Source organism: Plenodomus lingam (genome assembly GCF_022343315.1).
Source record: "Plenodomus lingam strain CAN1 chromosome Unknown contig_7, whole genome shotgun sequence".
NCBI lineage: Eukaryota > Fungi > Ascomycota > Dothideomycetes > Pleosporales > Leptosphaeriaceae > Plenodomus > Plenodomus lingam.
In genome coordinates this window covers 750,521-762,220 of record NW_027093971.1, presented here as the reverse complement: position 1 = coordinate 762,220, position 11,700 = coordinate 750,521, and the positions used below count along the sequence as shown (strand labels likewise).

The 11,700-nt window shown below is 36.6% G+C and overlaps 1 protein-coding gene across 1 annotated transcript; it reads right to left on the bottom strand.

Moving 5' to 3' along the window:
• Positions 1–8,862: 8,862 nt before the first annotated feature.
• IAQ61_010076 (uncharacterized protein) lies at positions 8,863–11,348 on the bottom strand. Its single transcript, XM_003845118.2, has 3 exons — positions 10,952–11,348; positions 10,682–10,902; positions 8,863–10,630 (listed from the first exon to the last, which is right to left on the bottom strand). Exons 1-3 carry the CDS (start codon positions 11,151–11,153, stop codon positions 9,221–9,223), a joined length of 1,833 nt encoding a protein of 610 aa, XP_003845166.2. The 5' UTR covers positions 11,154–11,348; the 3' UTR covers positions 8,863–9,220.
• Between the last annotated feature and the right edge of the window lie 352 nt (positions 11,349–11,700).

The window sequence follows — 11,700 nt, the reverse complement described above, 5'->3', positions numbered from 1 at the left end:
ACTGCTGTAATTAAAGCAAGGATTAGTAAGGAACGCTTAGCTTAGTAGTCTTGCGCTAAGTTAGAGTTAATTTAGGGGTGTAACCTATTTAGGGTGATTATTACTTGTAAATAATTATCCCTTTAAGTAGTCTTAAGGTTAACTATATCCTATTCCCTTCTACTTAGGATATCTACTTGGGCGTTATAAGATCTAGAAGTATACTTAATTTAGAAGTTAAAGGGACTTATAACCTCTAGCTATCTAGCTTGCCTAGCACTAAGGACTTTAGTAGATATAAAGTACTTTAGTACTCTGTAGTCTGTGTATACTCTAATAAGGTGCTAAGTACTTGTTAGGTTAGCACGCTATTTCTTAAAGGCGTAGATTATTACAAATAATTCTTTATTATAGATTTCCTAGTTAAGTTTAGAACTAGTAAGGATCTAACTAAAGAAGGATATAGGGTACTATTTCCTATTAGGATGCTCCTATAAGAGGATAGCTGCAATAACTCTATTAGAGGCGTCTGTCTCTAGTTTTGGAGGGTACTTAGGATAGAAGTGAGCTAAGCTTAGGATTGCTAGCAGGGCATTCCTAAGCTAGTTAAAGGCTTGTTAGCATTCTAAAGTCTATACAAATAGGGTAGCAGGACTCTAGAGAGTGGTTAAGGGCTTAGCTATCTTAGAGAAGTTTTCCACAAATTGCTAGTAGAATCTAGTAAATCCTAGGAAGGACTTTACTCTAGTTATCGTCTTAGGAGCGGACTAGTTTTAGAGTACTTTAACTTTATTAGGGTCTACCTCTAAGCCTTTATTAGTAAGGATATATCTAAGGTAATAGGTACAAGTTATATAGAATTTGCTTTTCTTAATATTAGCCTTTAATCTAGCAGAACAAAGATGCTTAAGGACTTTTTAAACATAGTCCTTATAAGTAGTAAGGTTTTTAGAGTAGATAAGGATATTATCTAGATAGGTAATATAGAAGTTGTCTAAATAATCTATTAGTATATTATTTATATAGCGCTAATAGGTTGCAGGTCTATTACACAGCCTAAATAGTAGGACTTTGCATTTATAGGCACTATACCTAGTGTAGAAAGTAGTGTACTCCTCTAAGTTAGGGTCTATTTAGATCTTATTAAAGGCAGCACAAATATCTAGCTTAGTAAAGATTTTTACTTTAGCTAGCTAGGACAATAGATTATCTATATAGGGTATTAGATACGCGTCCTTTCGCGTTAAGCTATTAAGCTTATAGTAATCCACACAGATCCTAAGGCCTCTATTTAGCTTCTTAACACATAGGATAGGAGAGGCAAATAGGCTCTAACTAGTCTTAATAAAACCTTTCTGTAGGTGCTCTTGTACATATTCCTTAGTAGCCTAGAGTTCCTTAGTATTTTAATAATAGAGGGGACTCTAGTAGTTTAAAAGGGGTTCCTCTAGGACTATCTTATAGTTATAAGGCTAGTGTATTAGAAGTTTATTAGCCTTAGCCTTATTAAAGATATCCTAATAGGAGTTATAGTTAGATAGGAGCTTCTTATCTAAAAAGCAGTGGTTAAGAGTATCCTATTTAGATAGGGTTTAGATCCTACGCTTAATCTTATACAGGCTAGTAGTAAAGAATTTATTAGAAGATTTTTTTATATTAAAATAGAAAGTATTAGTAGAAATAGTTGCAATTTAAAATTTTACAGGTAGGGTAACAGTTAGCAATTAGACTAGGGTAGGTGGCGTAATTAGTTTAGTAGTAGCCCTATAAGTGGCTAGAATTTTAAGTATACTACGTATCCTATTAGTTAAACTAGGACTGTTTTAGTTCTAGTGCTCCTCTTAATCCTAAAGGGCGTCTCTTTGCAAGATGTTGTGGGTAACTAGAGTAGACAGCACTTGCTAGTAGAGTCGTACTAGAATAGGAGGTGCAGGGTTATAGGTTAGAGGATATTTCTCTAGCTAGATTAGTTAAGATTTATCTATATTAATTAGGATTTAGAACTATTTTAGCTAGTGTTATCTAATAATATAATCCTAAGAACCTAAGTCTACTATTATAAAGAGGCAGTTATAAACCTTTTAGCCACTAACTATTATGTAAAGCCAAATATAGTAGGCAACTAGGGAGGTAATCTAGTCCTAGAACTCTTTAATAGTAAGCTTATATAGTAGCTTTTAGATAGGTACCCTAAGTGTGGAAGAGATATTATAAGCAATTTTTAAATTAAGAAATAAGTAACCTTAGGCCCTAGTATCTACTAAAGCGTTTAGGCAAACACTAGATCTATTAAGGCATAGGGCTGTACGTGCAAGCAAATAGGAACTAATAAATAATTTAGTTAAGGAAAGGTTTAATAGGTTATATTAAGTTAGGCCTAGGAAGGAGGATCCTCCTAGGCGTTGTTGTTTCCTGTCTAATAGCTATCTAAATTAGTTAATTTAGCGGTATCTTCTTCCTTAGAATTCTTAGTAACCTGTTCTACATCTATAGCCTAAATCCTAGGGGGTTTAGGGCAGTTACTAGAGAAGTGCCTAGGCTTTCTATAATTATAGCAAGTTACTAGGGTTCCTGTTGTAGTAGCGCTAGGAGTGGCTAGCGTAGTAGATAGGGGTTAATTGTTTTAAGGGATAGTGCCTTATTATTACAAGTAGGGTATATAAGGTTTAGCTATTAAAGGTCTATTATAAGGTTTCTAATTAGCGTCTAAATAGGACTAGTTTCTAGAGTGTTAGAAGGGGGTTAGTCCTTTTCTAGATAATAGAGTAGTCTAGGTAGAAGTAGATAAGGTAGGGTATAGGCGGCGTTCTATATTAAAAGTGGTGAGATAATCTACTATAGTCTTAAAATTATTGTGCTAATTCTATTAGAAAGCGAGGTTTGGCATCCTTAGAGAAGGTGTAATCTTTATCTAGAGGTAGTAATACTACTCTAATTAGGGTACTTCTCCTCTAATAGCAAGACTCTAGAATTATAACTTAAAAGTAGGGAATATCTCTATATTAGTTATATACAGGCAGTTAAATATAGTCTAACTCTCTACTATCTTATTTCTAGTAATAAAGTAAGTTTAGAGGAGGGTAATTATTTCCTTAGCTTTTTAGAATTAAAGACTTAGGGTATTAGATAGGTAACGTGGCTCTAAGTATTCTCTTGCTAGTCCTAAGTAGTGTCCCTAGACTAACACTATTTAAGCTCTAGAAGAGGGGTAGTAATTAGCATTAATTTCTAGCCTATCCTAGATAGATGCTTGCTATTATCTAAAAGTAGGATTAGCACTATTACTAAGTGTAGAGATATTTAGCGTCTTTTTAGATTATCTTTTAGCTTTTATAGTATACACTATATAGTTTAATATAGAAGCTAAAGACTAGCTAGGTTAGGTAGTACCCTATATCTCCTTATAGAGGGAGGTGTTGTACAACTAATTAGTAAGTTGCTTAACTTATTCCTCTAACCTCTCCTTTTTAGATAGGGTTAATATATATTTATCTTTAAGGGAGGTGTTGCTTTAAGATTTCCTAGGAGCACAAGGTACCTTAAGAGATAGATAGGAAGAGGGTCCTTTAAGGAGGGCGTTATTAATTAAGTCTTCCTTATCTAATTTCTTTCTATTAGTGAATAGGCTTTTAAAAGCAGCTAAACTAGATGCCCTTCCTTTGCCTTTGTCTAACATTTTGTAGTTAATAAGAACAACAAATCTTTTCTTTTTAAGGGGGTTTAGTTATAGGAGGATATTAGCTTTGCCTCTAATTCCTCTAGGCTTTTAGTAGTCTCTAGGTCTCTACCTTAACGCAATCTAACGCGATTTTTCTAAAGGTAATCTAGCACCACCTATAGGTCTAGAAGTCTAAGCCTATAGGCTTTAGTTATTAGAAGTTCTAATAGCTATTCTAACTATAGAGTTATAGTGTTAGATAACTACTAGAACTAAATTAGTAGCTTAAAATAACAACAAGTGCGATATTCTTAAATACTGTCACTAGCTAGGAAGATATTCTTCTTGTAATATAACAACTTAGGTAGGTAGGGCATCTAAAAGGTATCCTATATAACTTAAAGGCATATAGGAGTGCGCGTCTGTATAGAAAAGGATAAGATTCCTACACCTATAGGTCTTGTACGAAAGGACAAGAAGAACATGCCTATCCTAACTATAGGCGAGCTGTTCTCTATATATATTAGTAAGTCGGGCCTTTATTAGGCCTAACTCGGCATAGAACAATAGGCAGGCAATTCTGCCTCATTGTTACAGTGTCTTCACGATGGGGTTGTTACAAGTTAGTAGTTAGACTAGGGTAGGTAGCGTAGTAGGTTTAATAGCAGCTGTATAAGTAGCTAGAAATTTTAGTATACTACGTATCCTATTAATTAAACTAGGACTATTTTAGTTCTAATTATCCTCTTAATCCTAAAGGGCATCTTATTATAAGATATTATAGGTAACTAGAGTAGATAAGACTTGCTAGTAGAGTTAGACTAGAATTAGAGGTGTAGGGTTAAAGGTTAGCAGATATTTCTCTAGCTATATTAATTAGGATTAATCTATATTAACTAGGATTTAGAACTATTGTAGCTAGTGTTATCTAATACTACAATCCTAAGAAGCTAAGTCTACTATTATAAAGGGACAGTTATGCACCTTATAGCTACTAACTATTATATAAAGCTAAATATAGTAGGTAGCTTAAGAGGTAATCTAATCCTAGAACCCTTTAATAGTAAGCTTGTATAGTAACTTTTAGATAGGTACCCTAAAAGTAGAAGAAATATTATAAGTAATTTTTAAATTAAGAAATAAGTAACCTTAGGCCCTAGTATCTACTAAAGCGTTTAGATAAACACTAGATCTATTAAGGCATAAGGTTATACGTGTAAGTAAATAGGAACTAATAAATATTTTACTTAAGGAAAGGTTTAATAGGTTATATTAAGTTAGGTCTAGAAAGGAGGATCCTTATAGGCGTTGTTATTTCCTGTCTAGTAGCTATGTAAATTAGTTAATTTAGTAGGTTCTTCTTTCTTAGAATTCTTAATAACCTGCTCTATATCTATACCCTAAATCCTAGGGTGTTTAGGGTAGTTACTAGAGAGGTGCCTAGGCTTTCTATAATTATAGCAAGTTCCTAGGGTTCCTATTATAGTATCGCTAGGAGTAGCTAGAGTAGTAGGTAGGGGTTAATTATTTTAAGGGGTAGTACCTTATTATTATAAGTAGGGCATATATAGTTTAGCTACTAAAGGTCTATTTTAGGGTTTCTAATTAGCGATAAAATAGGACTAGTTTCCTAAGTATTAGATGGGGTAGGTCCTTTTCTAGATAATAGAGTTAACTATATAGGGGTAGATAAGGTAGCGTATAGGTAGTATTCTATATTAAAAGTAGTAAGATAATCTACTATAGTCTTAAAATTATTATACTAATTATATTAAAAAGCAAGATTTAGTATCCTTAGAAAAGGTATAATCTTTATCTAGAGGTAGTAATACTATTCTAATTAGGGTACCTCTCCTCTAATAGCAAGACTCTAGAATTATAATTTAAAAGTAGGGAATATTTTAATATTACTTATATATAGGTAGTTAAATATAGTCTAACTCTTAGCTATATTATTTCTTATAATAAAGTTGGTTTAAAGGAGGGTAATTATTTACTTAGCTTTTTAGAACTAAAGACTTAGAGAGTTAGATAGGTACTATAGCTCTAAGTACTCTCTTACTAGTCCTAAGTAGTATCCCTAGACTAATACTATCTATGCTCTAGAAGAGGGATAGTAATTAGTGTTAATCTCTAGCCTATCCTAAATAGATGCTTGCTATTATCTAAAAGTAGGATTAGCACTATTACTAAGTGTAGAGATATTTAGTGTCTTTGTAGAGTATCTCTTAGCTTTTATAGTATATACTATAGGGTTTACTATAAAAGCTAAAGACTAGCTAGGTAAAGTAGTACCCTATATCTCTTTATAAAGAGAGGTATTATATATTAAATTAGTAAGTTACTTTACTTATTCCTCTGACCTCTCCTTTTTAGATAGGGTTAATATATATTTATCTTTAAGGGAGGTGTTGCTTTAAGATTTCTTAGGAGCACGAGGTACCTTAAGAGACAGGTAGGAAGCAGGTCCTTCTAGGAGGGCCTTATTAATTAAGTCCTCCTTATCTAATTTCTTTCTATTAGTATATAGGCTTTTAAAGGTAGCTAAACTAGATACCCTTCTTTTACCTTTATTTAATATTTTTATAGTTAATAAGAGTAATAAATCTTTTCTTTAGGGGTTAGTTATAAAAGGATATTAGCTTTACCTCTAATTTCTCTAGGCTTTTAGTAGTCTCTAAGTCTCTACCTTAATATAATCTAACGCGATTTTTCTAAAGGTAATCTAGCACTACCTATAGGTCTAGAAGTCTAAGCCTATAGGCTTTAGTTATTAGAAGTTCTAATAGCTATTCTAACTATAGAGTTATAGTGTTAGATAACTACTAGAACTAAATTAGTAGCTTAAAATAATAATAAATGCAATATTCTTAAATACTATTACTAGCTAGGATAATATTCTTTTTATAATATAATAACTTAGGTAGGTAGGGCATCTAAAAGGTATCCTATGCGACTTAAAGGTATATAGGAGTGCGCGTCTATATAGAAAAGGATAAGATTCCCATACCTATAGGTCTTGTATAAAAGGATAAGAAGAACATGCCTATCCTAATATAGGCGAGCTGCTCTCTATATACATTAGCAAGTCGGGCCTTTGTTAGGGCTAACTTAGTATAGAACAATAGGCGAACAATTCTGCCCTATTGTTACATAGGTCTGTGCGACCTAAACCTAACCTAGTACCATAGCTAGTGTACACTAACCTAGATTTACTAGCCTAGCTATATTAGAACATTTATAGTAGAGTACTAAAATAACTATATAGATACTACGTATGCATACTACTTAATATATAGGCCTATTGTAAATTAGAAAGCAATATAAAGATACAATAATAAAGGCTAAAGATATAGTAAAAAAGCCTAATATACATTAGAGAGGGATAAAGACATATGCCTAGATTAGTAGGAAGACAATTTTACAATAGCTCCTAGGGAGGTTTAGGGGTATATAAAGGGCTTAGGCTTATGCCTAAGCCTAGGCCTAACACAAGATAGATAGAGTCTAACACTACTACTAAGCGAACACGCTACACACCTATAAAAAGGCGTGGAGGGCTTACCTCTCCTTTAAGATACTAAATACTATTATTAACGCTTATTACATTCTCCCTTAAGGCTAGTCTATAACATTATATATAGTAATAGTAAAGAAATTAAAAAAAACTATTATAATACCTACCTTTACTTCTAATCTAGCTATAATATCTACTCTTACTTCTACTACTACTTGTACTCCCCCTTATACTCTACCCAAAGCTCCTACTCTTACTTTTAAGAAGACCTTAAACTCCTTCTACTATAAAGATTCTAGTATGTACTATTATAAAATATATTTAAATTATCTATACTTAGTATATTTTAAAAAATGTAATAGTAAATACTATGTCCCTACTAGTAGAGGGACCTGGTACTAGAGGTACCTCTCTAGGTATAGTTATAATCTAATATATATAATTTATATAAGATTTTTCTTTTATATTACTTAGTAAAATTAATAATTAATAAGTAAATATAGCCTTAAGCATACCTATTATACTACATTAGCCTTGCTAGTAAAAAGGTAGGTAACTACAAGCTAAAAGTACCTTAAGAAGTAGAAAAAAAAAGTGTTAGTACTTCTTAAGAAAAGTAAGGCTTAATAGTAGAGCCTAATTAAAGCTAATATAACTATTATTAAGCTTATATATAAAGCTACTACTATAGCTAATAGTACCTAGAATCCTTTATTTAATAATAAGGGCTCTAGCGTTTCTAAGGTTCCTCTTATAGATTCTAAAACTAGCCTAGCTAGATAACTCCCTATAGACTCTAAGGTATACTATATATCTAAAATAGAGCTCCTTAAAATAGCTACTTAATAAATAATAATAAAGTAGATAGTAGTTATATATTAGTAGTTAGTTAGTTATTTTATATTATATATTAATAGATTATATATATATAAAGTTATGGTGTAGGATAGAGGTTTATAGGTAGATTAGGACAATAGGTGTTAATTAGATATTAAACGAATTGATACCGTGTGTATCAATTCTTACGGGTATTTATAGTGCCTATAATCACGTAATCTACCTAGCCTAAGCTATCCTAGGCTATGCTAGAGTCCCTTAAGCTGGCGGAGCCTAGCGTCCTAACAAATCTAATTAACTCATCTAAATCCCTAATCCATACCCTAGCTAATCTACAATCTAATCCACTCCTAGCTTACTATCTAATCTACTAATAGCTTACTACTAAGTGCCTAATAGAAAAAGGAGCTCTTGTATAGTAGGTTTACTAATTATATACTATTATAGACTAGCCTTAAGGGAGAATGCAATAAGCGTTAATAATAGTTTTTAGTATCTTAAAGGAGAGGTAAGCCCTCCACGCCTTTTTATAGGTGTGTAGCGTGTTCGCTTAGTAGTAGTGTTAGACTCTGTCTATCTTGTGTTAGGCCTAGGCTTAGGCATAAGCCTAAGCCCTTTACATATACCTTCTAGTAAGGGTAGTTAAAGCTCTTTTTATATAAGTCCTATTGTACTAGATATAATCTAATACTCTATTTGTTAAATTATTCCTAAGCTTAGTAATCTAAATTTCCACAACTATCCACTAGATTACGTACTCCTAGTTAGTAGGTAATAATAAAGTTATACTTTGATGGCTTAAAGTAGGCCCTTACCTTCTTATACTTAAGGACTTTAGCTTCTATAAACTATTCAAGGTTATACTAGTCTCTTAATATTTTACACTAAATCCTTTCTAGGTAATAGTACTAATTATAATAACCTAGGTAGGTAGAGGTATCTAAATAGAATCTAATATAACTCAAAGGTATATATAAGTGTATATCTATATAGAAAAGAATTAATTCCTATACCTAGCCTAACAGCACCGCATTAGGTAGTAGACTTCGAGCCCTCACATCACCAATTTCAGCAAAAGGACAAAGGTGAGACAAATTTTGAGTTGTTTTGCTTGAAAGGCCCTGAAATTCTGCAGAGGCGCGCTCTGCTTAGGGAATGTGCTTACCAAAGAACAGCTTCTATTTATTAACAGCCTGGACCTTCTCCTCCTTCCTGGTAGTACCAGCCCCTTAGAAGTGCGGTGTGTTGAGTGCCATGACGCAAATGACTCCGGCAATAAGACCAGCCACGGGTAGAGTCAACACCCAACCCATGAAGATATAGGCCAACTGTCTCCAGTTGACTGCCTTTACGTCGTAGTTCATCAGCGCTGTTCCAACCAAAGATCCCGTCAGACACTGAGTGGTAGACACGGGAAGACCAAGACGTGACGCAAGCAAGACCGTGATAGCAGCTCCCAGCTCAGTGGCGAATCCACGAGTAGGGCTCATCTGCGTGATTTTGTTACCCATCGCACGCATGATGTGGTATCCGTAAACCCAGAAACCGATACCAAGCAACAACCCAGCAACGACCAGCATCCAGACGGGGGTAGGCGATTCGGTTGCAACACGGCCCTCGAGGTAGGTTTGGTACACAGCAGACCAAGGGCCGACTGCATTGGCGACGTCATTGGATCCGTGCGCAATCGACATCATCATGGCCGAGATGACTTGACAGTATGTCCACATGTGTTCGACACGGTCATCATATCTGCTGGCGCGCGAATGGATGTCTCGCAGTTTATCACTATCGTGTGTAATAACATCGCGAGTCACACCCTGGAGAAAACCATATTTGAAATATCCCCAGTATTTCAAGGGATGGACCCAGGGAAGCTCTTTCACAGGCCCGATAAATCTTTCGTATGGCTCGGGCTTTATCTTACGCCTACGCTCAGGGACCGCGGACTGCTCGTTGCTACCACGCAGCTTTTCTTCTGGAAGGTCCCCTTTGGCACTACCTTGCGCGGTCATTATCGTCGATTCCTCGTCGCCTCCAGCTGCATTTTTGCGTTGACGCAGCTCCTGGCCCTGAGCGCGAACCTCGCCGTATGCGTCCTCGTAGTAGTTTGTGACATATTCACCGTCTTTACTTCCGGCCCAGTAGAGGGGCGGGTTCTCTCTCATGAGTAAGGGTCCGAGGGGAACATGCCAGATGCGAAGACGGGCATCTTTCTGGATCAACTTGCGCTTGAGAAAGGGGATGAAGAAGACGTATGAGATGAGCAGTACACCGAAGAAGACACCGAGAATGATGCCAGCAGCTTTGCCAGCTCCAAATTCTTCCAGGGAGGGTGCCGTTGGTGCCTCTACGACGATGAAAAGGGCCAAGATAGCGCAGGTGAAGGCGAAGTACAAGGGGATCAGTCGCATTCCCCATTTGAAAGAGTCTGTGCGTTCGAGGACGGCGTATTTGACAGTTCCAAAGATGATGGCACTGAAGGCACAGGCGATGAGAGGCGCGATGACCCAACTGGCAGCCACTTGCGATACTGAACCAGACTCCCAGCCCCAGGTAATGCCAGCCTGTGTTGCGAAACCGACACCGACGAGGGCACCCACAATTGTTTGAGTAGTTGAGACGGGCATTCCAAGGTGCTGTACGGGTCAATATGCTGTCTGAATGATCATGGAGACTCAGACACTTACAGTTGCGATCATCAGCCAGATGGCAGACCCAACTTCAGCACAGCCCATTGCCAGCATCAAGGTTCCCGGGTTTGTAGCTGCTGTGAAACGGTCAATGTTGATGATTCCGTTCTTAATCGTATCCGTTACACGGGCACCTAAAGCCACTGCTCCAACAAACTCGGTGACTATTGCCAGCCCACCAACTTGTGGCATGGTCAAGGTTCGAGCGGCGACCGACGCTGTCCCATGTTAAAACTCTATCCATCCACTGATGGGATATTAACCTACTCGCATACGAATTGGCGACATCGTTGGCGCCATTACCAAAGGCTGAGAAGATGAATGCAATCGATGTAATCGCTAGGATCCAGTCATAGCGCGCAGTAATTGGAGGAGCCGACATCTCAAATCTATCGATGGACAACTGATAGAGAGAAAGAGCGTGGAATCTTTGGGAGCTCGACATCCAAGTTTCACGGACACGCAACATATATACTGTGGAACACAAGCACTTGGCACAATGTGCATTTGCCTCTAGCACTGCGACATTGTCGGTCTTAGGAACCCAACACGGCAACAAGCCAAGTGCACAGGAATCTCATCTTCATCTTGAATCTTGACCATAGTCCTGCGCGGTTGGCTCTGCACTCTCGGGCAGACCCACTCTCCCGGTTCTGCAGTTAGCGACTTGGCGAGTCAAGTGTAGATTTTTCTTCGCCAAGTTTGTTCCGCCAGTGTTGGTTCGCCTTGGCCGTTTTCTGGTGACCAATAGAGTGGCGCATTTGTGCGCGTGCGAATATAAGTCGTTCTGAAGCATACTGCGTTTCACCTACTTGGCTGCAAAAGGCAACCGCTTTACAGGCAATTACGACGTTGTGTTCAGATCTGGACACTGACCTCAACTGCCACCACAGATATTCCACTCCGCTGCCGTTTCAACCGCTGCAAGGTCACGTGCTCTCAACATGCTGCAATGTGCACTGTGCTATACTACTCACACTACTCTAGAGTATACACACCTGAGATTTGGTCTTTCT

Coding starts and splice junctions, on each gene's coding strand:
- IAQ61_010076 (XM_003845118.2), bottom strand. CDS start 11,153: ATGTTGCGTGTCCGTGAAACTTGGATGTCGAGCTCCCAAAGATTCCAC. Junction 10,903..10,951: donor TGTCGCCAATTCGTATGCGA/GTAGGTTAATAT, acceptor AACATGGGACAG/CGTCGGTCGCCGCTCGAACC. Junction 10,631..10,681: donor TCTGGCTGATGATCGCAACT/GTAAGTGTCTGA, acceptor TGACCCGTACAG/CACCTTGGAATGCCCGTCTC.